General features: G+C 54.1%; 1 protein-coding gene across 4 annotated transcripts in view; it reads left to right on the forward strand.

Annotated features, from left to right (window-relative positions):
• Positions 1–14723, forward strand: part of GLI2 (GLI family zinc finger 2) — a 257123-nt gene that overhangs the window by 46723 nt on the left and 195677 nt on the right. For 2 of the 4 annotated variants that reach the window (XM_008972505.4, XM_008972506.5), the window contains exon 2: positions 14529–14709. In XM_008972505.4, coding sequence (XP_008970753.3) covers positions 14559–14709 — 151 coding nt within the window. In that variant the 5' untranslated portion in view covers positions 14529–14558. Of the gene's footprint in view, positions 1–9426; positions 9682–14528; positions 14710–14723 lie in introns of those variants that run through there. The other 2 variants (XM_063595124.1, XM_008972507.5) reach the window with 2 other exon arrangements.

Consider the following 14723-nt stretch of genomic DNA (forward strand, 5'->3'; position numbering starts at 1 on the left):
TGGTCTCAACCCACTGGCCACCGCTAGCACAATTTGGAGACAGTCAAAAATGTCTCCAGATATTGCCAAATGTCCCTTGGTGGCAAATTCACTCCCGGTTGAGAACTGCTGCTGTAGAGGATTCCTGAGTAGAACAGGAGGTTGACTGCAGGCTCTCTTACAATCCCTGGGACCTCCATGGGGCTCCCCTACCTGGTGGGCTCCCTTGGCAGACTGTCCCCATCAGTGGGCCATTGATTGGAAAGACTTGTTGGGGAGGCCATTGAAAGGAGAGGGGGAAGGAGCAAGCAGCACACTGCAAAGAGTCATGGGGTGCAGGCTCAGGAGAAAGCCTGGAGCACCTCTTCCATGCTCAGACCCAAATTTGGGGCACACAGCTTTACAATAATCAGCTCTGGGGCAGGGGACCTGGCTCCCAGTAATGACCTTGCCTAGCAGCCTCATGACCAAGAGACACCTAAACCTGTGACCTCCTCTGCAGCTTCCTGCCGTCTTGGAGGGCTCTCTAGGAAGTCTCATGTGGCACCCTGGCTTCCCATATGGGTTGGGGACATCCTTGAGTATCTTTCCAGGGACAGTCCTGGCCAAGGAACCCAGAGCCAAGCCCACCTGTGGCACCTGGTCTCACAAAGCCAGGCCACAGTGGGGGCTGGCAGGGAGACCATGATTGGATTTGCAGGCTCCGTGTAGACTGGGCTTTAAAGAGCGTTCTCATTTCCTCTCCGGAAGCCTTCAAAAGGCCACAGGAACAAAAGAGGCTTGATTGATTGTGTCTTGGAGAGAGTCATCGAAAGGAGAGGGGGAAGAGCAAGCAGCACACGGCAGAGGCACTTAATTCTGCACACAGTATCATGCCAAGAAACCATGAAGTGCAGGAACAAGCAGGAGACATGCTCCTTTTATCAGTAGGGTGTGTCCTTAGCAGTAACAGCCAGGGACAGCTGGCAGCACAGAGTTTTTGGCACCTTGCTTTCCTCCTCCTCCTCCCTCCATCCCTCTCCGTACTATCCACGTTGATTTAAGAGAAGGGAACTTTTTATATGAAAACCACTTAAAGTCTGATCTTATTCCAGGGCAGTTTGCATTTCAATAGGTTGCTCTTGAAAAGTAGCAAGCTTCAAAGAAGTGACTGTCCAGTGGTAGAATTTCAGGTGGGGAGTCAGAGTGATTTTTGTTTAGCCAATGAGATCTGACTGGCACCTTCCAAGATACCAGCGACGAGCTAGGCTGCGGCTTCGGCTTCGTGTGAGGCTCTCTGGGGTCAGTTAAACATCCGTTACCAGCTGTCTACTGGGTGGCAGCCACTGGTGGACATGATGTGCGGGGGCAATCCAGGAGACAGCTGACTTTAGAACACTGGGTTCACTCTGATGGCCCTCACTCATGGCATGCTTACTGGATGCCAACTGTGTGCCAGGGGCCTGGGAATGAAAGTCAAATATCTGAGCCATCCAGCGGAAGAGGCAGTGAAGCACACTGTAGAAGCTTCACCCAGTGCTGTGCTGTGGGTCTCCCAGGCTAATAAGGGGCCATGTGGGAGCACCAGGCCCTTGCCTGGGGCAGGAGGGCTGGGACACGTGTGCTGGGTGGAAGAGATCCCAGCCTTAGCTCTTAGGAGTTCATCAGACAGGTGTTTTTTGAAGGGGAAGGGCATGAATGCAAAGGCCTGACAGGCAGTGTCTGGGGGTTGCAGGCTTCTAGAAATAACATAAAGGGTGAGTCCTGAGTTGGTGGCAAGTGAGGCTGAGGGGGCAGGGAGGGCACAGGCCTTGGGGGTTTTGGGGGCCCAGATAAGGAGTTTGAATGTCATTCTGCAGACAGTGGGGAGTCCCGAGGGGTAAGCACACCCTTCCAGTCTGCCAGACACTTGACTTCCAGGACTCAGAGCCACAGGGTTCCATGCTTGCCCTGCCTCCTGCTTGCTCCCCAGACATAACCTCCATCTGCTGTGGTCCTCTCTGCTTTAGCAGGCCTTTCTGGACCGGAACTGTTCTTCCTTTGAAAATGCTCACTCATCCCTGCCTCCAGGAAACCTTCCTTGACTCCCTCAGGTTAGCAAGACTGGTAGCCCCCAGAGCTTATCCCTGCTAGGAGGCTTATTCTGGGTTGGCATGGCCTGTTTCCTCTGATGCCGGTCTCCCCACCCCACACCTGGACTGGAAGCTCTGGGGCGGTAGTACTATGTTTCCCTCACTTCTGTGGTCAAGGATGGAGACTCAAGATAGGCACACAGTAGGCCCTCAGGAAACCTGTGCCACCCGAATAAAGAACGTCGAGCTTGTCTCAAGTCATGGAGCTGGTCAAACCCTCCTGGCCTCCTTGAGCCGGCGCATGTCCAGGCTGCAGCAGACCACATTATTGGATCCGGGTCCCAGACACCTGGCTTGGGCTGCGATGTGGTGGCTGCCAGGAGGGAGGGAGGGTGGCTGAGGGCATGTGGCCTCCTGGGCATGCAGAGGAAGACCAGGGCCTGGGAGAGACTGGACCAGGCAGGAGCGAGGCTTATCCAGGGCCGGCTTAGCACGTGAGCTACCTCCTACCTCATCATGAAGATCCCAGCTGAAGGCAGGGCACTCCTGTTGGCTTCATTGCAAGGAAAAAGTGGTGTTCTACTGGCCAGGGTGGTGCTGGCTGTTGGTTGCTGGCAGACTTGGAGGAAAGCCGGTGGCTGAGGCTGGCAGAGGCACAGACAGAAGGGCTGGGTGCAGGCATCACCTGGGAGGTGTGGGGAGGGCTGCAGCTGGGCAAGTCGGAGCAGGAGACCAAACCAGGAGATGCCAGGGCCACACACCAGCCCGGTTCTCCCTGGAGCTTCGAGAAGCAGAGCTACCACCCTGGATCTGCAGTCAGCACTCCCACCCCTGCCCTGCCCCTGCCCCAAGCCCAGCACCACCCATGGAGAGGGTGACCTCAGGCCTTGGAGATTGCTGGCTCGTGGCTGCAGGTGGCTTGGATCCATGCACTTGGATCCTGGTATGCTCCCCTCACATGTCAAAATTCCTGTTTCCATCCAATCATGGCATAACACTGTACTCCCTGGGGGTCCAGCCTGCCTATCTCACACCCAGAGTTGCACTGCCAGTCTGGGCTGGGATAGCAATGTGGTTAACTGCAACCAACTGCTGTGGTTATATACCAGGTAAGGGGCCCAGTGACAGCCCCGCTGCATCATTGGCAAAGGACTGCTTGGGGGCTGAGCTGCCCGGGGGCTGGATGAGGTGACCCCTGGAGGCCTTTCTGGGTGCCAGACTCTGTCATAAGAGGGAGAAGACAGAGGGGTTAGAAACACATGGTCTGGGCTTGGGGTGGCTCCTGGCAAGGCAGCCTCACAATCCCAGGATCCGTAAGAGGACAAACTCAGAGGAATCAAAACGCAGCTCTCCCCACCACCCTGGACGGGTCTCAGTGAGTGTCAGAGCCCATCCCCAGGTTCTGAGGAGCAGTGTGATGGGCCAATGGGAGGCTCCTCTCCCTGTAGCTTGCCCAGAGTCCTGCCAACCAGACAGGGTCCCAGGTCAGCCCAGCTCCTTTCTCAAGACTTTGAGACTTGGTGTTGCTTGGATCACATTGTTTGAAGAGGTGAGATTTGTCCTTGATCTGCAGACATCTCCCAGCACCGCCATCATCCCTGCTGTTTGGGTCCTAATTGGAAGAGCCTGGAAAGGCCACCTGCACCATTCCCCTGACCCCAAAATACCACCCCCACCCTCCAACCCCCGCCCAACCTGCAATTCCACTGAGAAAATAGCTCTTTTGAGTGTGTCAGTGCTCAAAAAGCGCTTTTAAGAGATAAACGCTTTTTTATTCATCTTGAAAATGGTTGTGCTTAGAGCTCAGCAGGTACCCAGTCAATATGTATAGGCTTCAGTGCTAAGTACTATGCATGGCAAATCTTTTGCTTTCAAGGGGTTTACAATGTAAGGGAAGGAAGGCATTCTTATGCAGTGCTGGCAAACACTGCCCATGGCAGACAGTACAAGTTGATTAGTGTGCCTCCTGCAGCAGACATTAGGAGTTGATTACTGCACTTTTCCTGACCTAAGAGATAGCCTGATGCCTTCTCCAACCCAGCCCTCCCTTAAAGGTGCCTGTGGGTCTCAGGGTCTAGAAGCTGCTCACCACGTGGACTTTGTGGGGCATTGAAGCCTGAGGGGATGCTCGGAGAAGAAGAGGATTCTTGAAGACTTGAGTGCCTGAGAGCATTTATGTGTTCAGTTCGTCTCTGAGTCAGTCAACAAACATTGATGGTGTCTGTGTCGAGGGTGGCCATAAAGGGACACGGACACGTAAACATGTAGTTAAAACACAATGAGATAGGAGCCTTGACCTTGGCAGGCACACAGGCAAGACAGACCCCTGCCTGGCCTGGCAGGGGGTGGTCCCAGGGAGGCTTCTCTGAGGGGGTGTCATAGTGGGTATTGGGGAACTAGCATTCCAGGCAGAGGAACCGCGTGATCAGAGTCACAGACAGCACGACTGCGGTGGAATGGGGGTGGGGCAGGGAACCTGGGGGTGCAGATCCTGAGGCAGGGCCTTGGGGCCATGACAGCGACTTGGACCTTATCCTGTGCGCACTCACTGCCTTCATGGTCCTTCGTCCCCTCTCAGAGTCTCCTGCAAGGATTTTCCACCCTCAGTGGCCCTTGGTCCTTGCCCCCACCCCCAACTCCCTGCCTTCTCAGTCTTGGATTAAGGGGGCCTTGGCATGGGTCTGGGTGCCTGTGGCTCCCGTGTGCCAGGCTACTGGGGTCTGTTTCTGATGTCTGCTGCCACCCTGGGCCCCTGAGAGGCCTTCACCCCAGCCCGCAGCCTGCCCGGGGCAGTGTGTTTTCCCTCCTCAGGGCAGAGGCCAGCCTTGTTTTTCCTCCACACTCAGGAATCGCGCTTCAGGAATACACAAAGCAGCTGTTAAAATATCTGGGTCTGGCGGGCCGGCCACACAGTGGGCCCCTTGTTCCCCTTGCAGACAGCGGCCTCAGAGCACGTCCCAACCCTCTGCTGGGTCGGGGGTGCTGGGGGAGTGGTGTCAGGGAGAGACCCTGGACCTCTAGGCTTCAGGGCTCTCCAGGGAGGAAGGTGATGGACAATAGGAATTTAGAACCGAGTGGAACAAGCACATTACAAACAGATGCCAACCCGAGAGTTTAGATGTCAGACTGTAGAGGCGCTGGCACCAGGGTGGGTGGAGGAGGATGCCTGGATGGGACTGTCGTGTCAATTCTTGGACAGAGCCTTCTGTTGGTGGGGCAGCCTCCAGGCACTGCTCAGGGGCAGGCCTTCTCCAGCTGCAGGGATGATAAGGCCAGGCCTGTGTGTGCCAGGCCCCATGTGAGACATTTGTTCATCCCCACTTAACAGATGAGGAAACTGAGGCTTAGGGAGAAGTTGATTCTTGTCGACAGTTCCTGACAGAGCTGGGAGGTGAACATGGCCATTCCTTCTCCGGAGTCTGCACTCACTGGCCTCCAGCTGAATGTGACAACCACTGACATGTGCACAGGTGGTGTCAAAGTTCAGTCACAGCACAAAGAGGTTGGTGAGCTCTGTCTAGGACTCTGGGAAGGAGGGTGTGAGAGCAAGCTTTCTGGATTTTAAAGCATGGCATCCTCGGTAGAGCAGAAGGAAGAATGTTCCTGGCAGGAAGGCATGGGGATTGGAGAGGGCCTGCTGGCTTTCAGGGAGTAAATCCCAGTGGAAACAAACGAAGTCTTGAGGCCGTCTCAAATGTCAACCTCAAAGTAGGTCTTACCCACAGCTTCCCAGAGGGAAAAAGTCCTCCTGATACTCATCAACTCTTATCGGAGGCTGGCTGCCCCTGGAGGGGCCTGCATTTCCCATTGGGGCCCTCCCTGGCCCCTGTTCCAGCCCAGCAAGTCAGTGAATTAGGGTTAATTATCTGTTTTCCTGGACACCAGCAGGCCCAGGAGCTGGGCAAATTAGGGGAGCTTTTGTACTTGGAAAAACAAATTCAAGGAGCGATAAAGAAGCAGGTGCACCTGCTAGGATGGGGATTTTGTATGGTGCCCACCCCTGGCCACACTGGGAGGGTGAGGGCTTTGGCCACCCCCTCAACTTGCAGGCCCCTGGGCTGCATCCCGTGAAAGAGGTGGGGACAGCAGGCACAGGCTGGCCAGGCTGTGCTGCAGAAGCGTGTCAGACACCCAGGGGCTGGAGGCCTTCCTAAACTTCAGTCTCCTCCTAGCCTGCCCTTCCCAGATACCCTGACAGCCCCTATGGTTCCCCTTCAATCTGGCTTATCACTTATTTCTTTCTTTCTTTTTTTTTTTTTTTTTTGAGACGGAGTCTCACTCTGTCGCCAGGCTGGAGTGTAGCGACACGGTCTCTGCTCACTGCAACCTCCACCTCCCGGGTTCATGTGATTCTCCTGCCTCAGCCTCCTCAGTAGCTGGGATTACAGGTGCCTGCCACCACACCTGGCTGATTTTTAGTAGAGACGGGGTTTCATCATGTTGGCCAGGCTGGTCTCAAGCTTCTGACCTCAGGTGATCCGCCCTCCTCAGCCTCCCAAAGTGCTGGGATTACAGGTGTGAGCCACCGCGCCCAGCCTCACCTACTTCTGTCTCCCTGTGGGAACGCTTTTTTTTCTTGCCTTAGAGTGTGCCAAGGGCTTCTCCCTCCCTTTGCTCATGCAGTTCCCGGACCCTGGAGTGCTCTTCCCTTTGTGCTCCCCGGGCCAAGTTCAGGACCCTTTCATTCTCTGACTGGAAGCCACAGGGCAGACTGGATGGTCACCAGGAAGCCTCCTCTGACCTCCTCAGGTAGCCTGCCCTTGTGGAGCTCCCACAAGTAGAAACTCACTGCTGCTTATTTGACATTTAGCATATGCTGCCTTGGACTTTGAAGCACTCTCTACACAAGTGCCTGCCTCACAACTCTTTACATGTGTGTCTATAGCTGTGCTTTTATACATTTTGACACCCCTATAATAATTCTGGAGCCTGGCAGGCGTCTGTGCATACAAAGGAGTTGGCCATGATGGAGAAAGTAGAAAACTAGAATCCAGCAGACATGCACTGGCCCACCAGCACTGCCATATCTTAGCTGTGTGACTTCGGGGAGCTTACTTATCCTCTCTGGGCCTCTGATTTTAAGTGAAAGCAAGGTTCGAGATATTGGCCCAGTAGGAGTAGCTGCTGTGAATGGTGAAATTACTTGAGGAGAGGAGCTAGCCGGCTCGGGACACCTATGTGTGCTTGAAGGTTTTGTTGTCTTTCTCTAGTCATGGGGTTCCCGGTGCAGGGACACCCTAGGCAGAGGAGGGGGTCTAAGGAAGGACAGAGCAGTTCAAGAGGACCCTTCTTCCTCTGAGTCAACATGGGAACCATGGATCCCAGGGGATTTCGGAAGAGCGATTTCTTTTCTTCCAGATGTGTCTCCCTTCGTTGTCCTCACAGCCTACTGGGTACCAGGTGGGGTGGTGGGCCATGCACCAAATCCATAGAGAAACAGGGGGGTCTGTTGGGAGCAGTGGCTGTGCACTGGTGCCTCACATACATCGCCACCTTCAAGTTTCTGGATAATCTTGCTGGGGGTGCATCCCCCTCACTCTCTGTGGGAAGCCAAGGTCAAGGTTATGGAGCCTGAGGGGCATGGGGCTGACCCAGACACCACGGCCCTGCCTCCCCGCATCTGACCAGTCCAGGCATCATTTATAGGGTCTGGGCTCCCCTCCTGAGTTTGCCGTCTCCCCAAAGGACCCAGAGTGGAGGCTGGGGGCTGTGGGAATCCCTGGCTGGAGTGGTGGAAGAGGGACCAGCGCAGGTAGGAGCTTGCGGTTCCCCTCCCAGTGTGGAATGGCTGGAAGAGGGGGAGTCAGGGACAAGGCCTTTGCACAGCTGCCCACCCGTCCACACTCTGGAAGAACCTTCACACCTTCCTGAGCTCTGCCTGGCCCCAGTCCTGGAGCTCCTTGTTGGTGCTGCTCTCTGGGGCTCTGCGGAGCTGTTATCCTGCTGGGCCCTAGTGACGCCATGGCAGGCTTCGGTTTCATGTGCAGTGATGGGAAGGTGGACAGAGAAGGCAGAAACTGGTGCTGCCTGGGCCTCAGACCCCACAGGCAGGTCTGAGGAGCTGGCGGAGTCCCTGACTGTCCCCCCAGGGCCCTGCAGGCAGGTGATCTTTTCTTGGAGAAGAAGAAAATGGGAGAAGCTTCCCATGTGGGGCAGCTGCTATAATAGGTGTTACGGGCCATGCTGGGAAGGCTGACTGTCTTCCCAGTACCCTGGGAGGGAGGGTACTCTGCATCACTGGGGAGCAAACTGAGGCTCCGAGAGGGGAAGTAACATGGCCACAGACACACAGTGGATGCAGACTATGCTGGTCCAGGCACACAGGCATCTCTCATTGTGGGAGAATTCAATGCCTCATGTTTTAAAATAGGATTATTTTGCCGCTGGCAGTAAAATGCCAGAAGTCCTGGGGAACCCTTACGTTCCCCACGTCCCTATCTCCTTCAGGGTGGAGGAGTGAGTGTAAATTTGTCTGGTTGGGACAGTGGGGACTGACCTGAGGAGTCAGAGCCCCCTTTGCTCCTAGGCTGCCAGCCTTGGCATTGTGGCACTGGACTGGTGTCCCTGAGGTCATTTTCCCAGTGGAGACAGTGGTGTGAGGGGAGAGGAAAGGACTAGTGCCCAGCTCCTGGTGGATACAAGACAGAGTCCTCAGGGCCTCAGGCCGTGAGTCGGCTGCTTCCCTTTTAGCTGTCATGAGGTTAGAATGACGATTTCCCTTAATCGGGGTGGCAGTGTGCTCTTCACTCTGGGAAATTTCACTTTTTATCTCATTGGATCTTAAAAATAAGTCTGTGATCAAGGCAGGGCACATGTTTATCCCTCATGTATGTGCATGTGTTTGCCTGGGTCTGTGTCCTTGTAATATATACATGTGCATGTGTGAGTGTTCATGTACCTCTGCATGTAACTACATGTATCCTGTATGTGTGCACGTGTGTGGCTGCATATGTGCTGTGAGTGTATGTGTGATGCAAGTGACCATGTGTGACTTTATATACGTGTGTGCCCATGCACACGTCTGTGACTTTAATGCGGTGTGCACGTGTGTGTGTGGCCTGCGTGCAGGTGTATGCATGTGTGTGGCTGTGTATATGGTTTGTCGGCGTATGTTCTGTGTGCTGTGTGAGTGTGTGAGCCTGCGTGTGTGTGTGCATCCATGTGTGCTTATGCGTGTGGGTCCTGGGCATGCATGCCGCACAACTGAGATCACAGCAGAGGTGAGAACACCGTGGCTCTGTGGTGGCTGTGATTGCTGAGAGGCGAGGCTTCATCTCTCTCCTGGAGATTGATTTTGCCTGGGGAACAATGCTCTAATTCCTGTGAGTCACTCGTTAGAGGAGTTCAAAGAAACCAGGTGGCGGGAGGGTGTCTGGGATTTCAGGTTTCAGGGTGATTCGCTCATTCTGCTCTGATTACTAATTTATTCTTCAAGCCAGTCCTTTAACTCAGAGTTCTTAACCTTTTCTGCGCCCTGGGCCCCTTGGCAAGCAAGTGAAGTTCGTGGACTCCTACAATAATGCTATAAATGCATAGAAGAAAAGACACAGGACTATGAAAGAAAGTGATGATGCGATGTCTAAAACGTTCAAGGCACCGCATCTGTGATCAAGAATACATGTGCTGCTTTACCGACACATCAAAGAGCAAGGTCAGCGGTGGGGGCTAATGAATGGCTAGCATAAGTGGGACACCACGGTGAGCTTGGGCATAGCTGCGACTCATGCCAGTGGCAGCCTGAGGGAGACACCAACTTCAGCTCCAAACTAGCAAAGATAAAAATGTATTTTTTCATCAGGTTAGACAGTCCTGCTTTAACTGGAACTTGTAGATTATTTATTTATTTATTTATTTGAGACAGAGTCTCACTCTGTCGCCAGGCTGGAGTGCAGTGGCGCGGTCTTGCCTCACTGCAACCTCCACCTCCCAGGTCCAAGCGATTCCCCTGCCTCAGCTTCCCGAGTAGCTGGGACTACAGGTGCACGCCACCAGGCCCAGCTAATTTTTTGTATTTTAGTAGAGACGGCCTTTCATCATGTTGGTCAAGATGGTCTTCATCTCCTGACCTCATGATCCGCCTGCCTCGGCCTCCCAAAGTGCTGGGATTACAGGCATGAGCCACCACACCTGGCTGAACTTGTAGGTTTGGAAGCCAGAAGGGACCTTATGAGCACCCCGTTCGGTTTTTCATATACCTGCTTCTGTATCAGAAAGACTTGTGCAACTAACAGAAATGCAGCTCTTCTTGCCACCCCCTGCCTAGACTTGGGGAATCACAATCCCCAGGGGAAGGCCCAGAAATGCTCCTGAGGCATCTTGCTGTCACCAGTGCCCCTGCTGAGGCCCCAGAGGGCAGGTGACCTGGGTGAACCTCCTAACAGACAGGGGGCTTCTCCGGGCCCTGGGTCCCGGGTGCCCGCTCCCACCCCCTTAGCAGAATTTTGGAGAGTGTGGCTGTGTTTCCTTCGTGGTTGTTTGGACAGCGGCAGAGCTGTGTGTTTTGAAGGTAAAGTGAGGAATTGACTCTTCTCCTTCCCTGTGGTAGGTGCTGTGACTCCCAGTCCCTCTTTTTCTGGAGCTCTGTGGAGCCCGTGGGAGCCATCCCTGGAGAGACCCTCCCTGCTGTCCCCAGGCAGCCCCTGGAGGCCCAGATGAGACTATCCGCTTTGGCTGCAGGGCTTGACGGGCCTGCCTCAGATGAGCTTTGGGGAGTGAAAGTGGCTGCCTGGGACCCTGGGCGCCTGGTGTTTACCTAGAAATTGTGCTAATCCCGCTAATTCCTGTGATTTACACAGCCTCTTGGCTCTGTGTACTATCTTCTTCTCCGGGAAGAGGTGGGAAGGCGAGGCCACGGATGCAGTGGGCACTGCCTGGAATCCCCCCGCTGCATCTGCTCCCCACAGACGTTCATGAAACCTCAGGTGCATCTGTGTGCACATCCTCTCCCTGAGCCACAGTCTGGGAGCTGGGCATCTGAATAAATGCCCCTCCTCCCTCACTACATTCACCCTGTTTCTGGAGCGACCACACCCTGAGGTGTCAGGAGGCATTTTGGCTGGAGGATCTGACTGTAGGCCTGGCCCCGTGCCTTCCTGGGGAGTGGCCTTGGGCAGCTCACTCCCCATGGGGGCCTCAGCTTCCTCCCCTATAAGAACTGGTGATGACATCTGCTGTGCTGAAGTGAATAGGTGGGGTTGCCATGAGGAAGCTGCAGCTGCTGTGTTTTGGGTCCGTTCTTCATGGATGGAGCCTTCTAGTTACCAGCTTGAGCTGGGCCTGGCTATGGGAATGCTGTGCTGAAGAGCTCCTGGCCTGAAGGTGATGAATGTAATACGGGGGTGTTGAGCAGGACATGATCTGACTGCTTCAGGGCTGCAACCATGGGCTAGGAGGGGAAGGGGGGCTTCCTGGAGGAGGTGACGTCTGAGTGGCATCTTGAAGGAAGAGTAAGAGTTCATCAAACACAGAAAGGTGAAGGGTTTCCAGTGAGTGGCATAGCTTGGGCAGAGGCCTGGCTGTGTGCAAGGGCAGAGCCAGTTATCCCTGTTAGGAGGGTCAGGCAGCCAGGGAGCTGGTAGGGAGAGGAGGCTTTAGGTAGACATGGGAGGACTTTACCTGAAGGCCAAGGGGCTCAGCAGGGGAGGGATGGAGTGATATGTGGTTTCTGGGAAGATGCCTGGCTGAAGCACAGGGAATTACCTGGAGTGGTCCAGAGGTGTGAAAAGTGCCAAGACCCAGAGGGGAAAGAGTGCCTGGCACAGAGCAGCCAGCGGGAGAGGCAGTGCTGGTGAGGCGTGCGAGTGCTGGGGGGTGTGGGGTGAAGTGATGGGGCCTACAGTCTTCGTGTGTGTGGGGAGGAGAGGAGGAAGGTGTCTCAAGGATGCAGCTCAGGTGGCTGGTGTGGTGGTGCCTGTGACCAGGTAAGGGGCAGAGGAACAGCAGGCACGAACCAGTGTATAGTGCTAGTAGGCCATTCAGATAGCCAGACTCTTAAGGGGCGGATTTTAAAGCGGGCTTAAAAGAGCAGGCAGCAATCCCTGAATTTCTAGGCCAAAAGGAGGCCCCTGACTCACCAGCAAGCAGATTTTTCTCTCCCCCATCTGCGTGACTTTCTTGGGCTTTCTGGGCAGGGAGTTTTGAAAGACTGTGGAAACTGGCCAGGCTGGTGTGTGCAGATGAGCCAGGAGCTGACAGGAGCTGTGGACATCCTTCATGTGGCTCCTCCATTGTCCTTGTGTACTCATTTTTTTCTACTTAAAAAGATGTGGGAGTATTGTGTGGATTTAAAAAATAAAATTCTAGGCCGAGTGTGGTAGTGTGCACCTGTAGTCCCAGCTGAGGTGGGAGGATCCCTTGAGCCCCGGAGTTTGAGGCTGTAGTGAGCTTTGATTGTGCCACTGCACTCCAGCCTGGGCGACAGGAGAGATACTGTCTCTTAGAAAAATTCTTCGCTGGGCTCATTGGCTCATGCCTGCAGTCCCAGCACTTTGGGAGGCCGAGGCAGGTGGATCACTTGAGGTCAGGAGTTCAAGACCAGCCTGGCCAACATGGTGAAACACTGTCTCTACTAAAAAATACAAAAATTAGCCGAGTATGATGGTGCACGCCTGTAATCCCAGCTACTCAGGAGGCTGAGGCAGGAGAATCGTTTGAATCTGGGTGGTGGAGGTTGCAGTGAGCTGAAGTCACACCACTGCACTCCAGCCTGGGTGACAGAGTGAGACTCTGTCTAAAATAAAAAAATAAAAAAAAACAACAACATAAAAACAGAAAAGTTATAGGGCCTACTAATGTGGATTTAGCTGAGGGCCCCGGGAGTGGAGCTGACCACTGGTGTCTGCACACTGCGACCCCCATCCCCACACTCTCTGCAGGACCTTCACACAGCTGCCCATAACCTTTCTGCCCCACTCCTCCAGGTGTCCAGCCAAAAATGCCAGCTATCTTCCCCACCACCTTCTTTAAAACATGTGACCGGCCAGGTGCGGTGGCTCACGCCTGTAATCCCAGCAATTTAGGAGGCCAAGGTGGGCAGATCACCTGAGGTCAGGAGTTTGAGACCAGCCTGACCAACATGGAGAAACCCTGTCTCTACTAAAAATACAAAATTAGCCGGGCGTGGTGGCTCATGCCTGTAATCCCAGCTACTCAGGATTGCAGGAGAATCACCTGAACCTGGGAGGCAGAGGTTGCGGTGAGCCAAGATCACACCATTGCACTCCAGCCTGGGCAACAAGAGCGAGACTCTGTCTCAAAAACAAACAAACAAACAAAAACAAACAAAAAACAAACATGTGACCATCAGATTTATCTTCTGATAGAAAGGCTGGATTGCCAGTGTCTGCTCTGACCCACCAACCAGATGTAGACGGAAGTTGCCCATGCCCCGAATCCCGCTGGGTGTTCCTCCCTTGCTCACAGCCACTTTCCATCCCTCCTTATCTAGTCTGTAGCCTGGTCTGTTGGCTCTGCCTTCAAACCATGTCCACATTTCACCAGCTCCACCGCCACCTGCTTAACCCAAACCACCATTGTCTCTCCCTGGGTCACTGCAGTAGCCTCCTGTCCCCGAAAAGCCTGCTCTCCGCACACAACAATGGAGTGATCCTTTTACACCCGGGGAGTCAGTCCTGCCCCTCCCCTGCTCAAGACCCTCTGATGCCTGCACTTCCCTTCTGGCCACTACTCAAAGAAGCCAGCCTCCTCCCACAAGGCCCCTGGCTCTTGGCTTTGCCCTCTGACTGCAGTGGGGTGGCCCCTCAGGCATCCCATCCCTACCCCCAGAGAGGCCTGGCAGCGCTGCCCTGCTGTGCCCCTGCAACCCTCTCTGTCCTGCTTTCTTTTCCTGAGCCACCTCCCACTCACTGAAATTAAATCTACATTTATTTTCCCCTTGTTTGCCCCCAAGGAGAATGTAAACTCCACATATTGTATCTTCCGCACCAGGCGTGATGCCTGATGCATACTAGGGGCTTAAAAATATGTTGACTGAGTGCGTGTGAGTCAATAAAGGATGAACATTTATTGAATGAATGGGTGAAGGAGTGAGCGAACATGCAGATGAATAAGTGAAAGGTTCTGGTGAGCAGGGAAGCCACCTGAAAATGAGGGCCTTTCTTTGAGGACCTCTAGGTCATTGTCACTATATTTGTTTTTATTTTCCCCATGATTCACAGACAGAGGTCATTGTTTCTGACTTTATTTCCCTCATCAGAGGCTACCCGCCACTCATATCAGTAGGAACCTGTTACTTAGATTTTGTAAAATCTGGGTAAAAGATGATGAGAATGGCCTGCAGTTGTCCGTGAGGTCGTTCAGAGGACCAGACGAATCCCAGGACTAATAATTCTCAAAATTAATTAAACCCTCCTTCCCAATTATAAGAGAATTAGAATGAAGTTGGTTGCTTTAGGAGCGAGCGGCGGTGTGAATCTGGGTCGGCGTTTCCCGGCTGGGTTTGGGCTCAGTGTTGGTGAGTGTCTTTGTCTTCTCTTTTAGGATTGCCACCCAGGACGATGAGCGGCTGAGATGGAGACGTCTGCCTCAGCCACTGCCTCCGAGAAGCAAGAAGCCAAAAGTGGGATCCTGGAGGCCGCTGGCTTCCCCGACCCGGGTAAAAAGGCCTCTCCTTTGGTGGTGGCTGCAGCGGCAGCAGCAGCAGCAGTAGCTGCCCAAGGAGGTACTTTCTGTTTC

This window comes from Pan paniscus, chromosome 13 (genome assembly GCF_029289425.2).
Source record: "Pan paniscus chromosome 13, NHGRI_mPanPan1-v2.0_pri, whole genome shotgun sequence".
Lineage (NCBI taxonomy): Eukaryota > Metazoa > Chordata > Mammalia > Primates > Hominidae > Pan > Pan paniscus.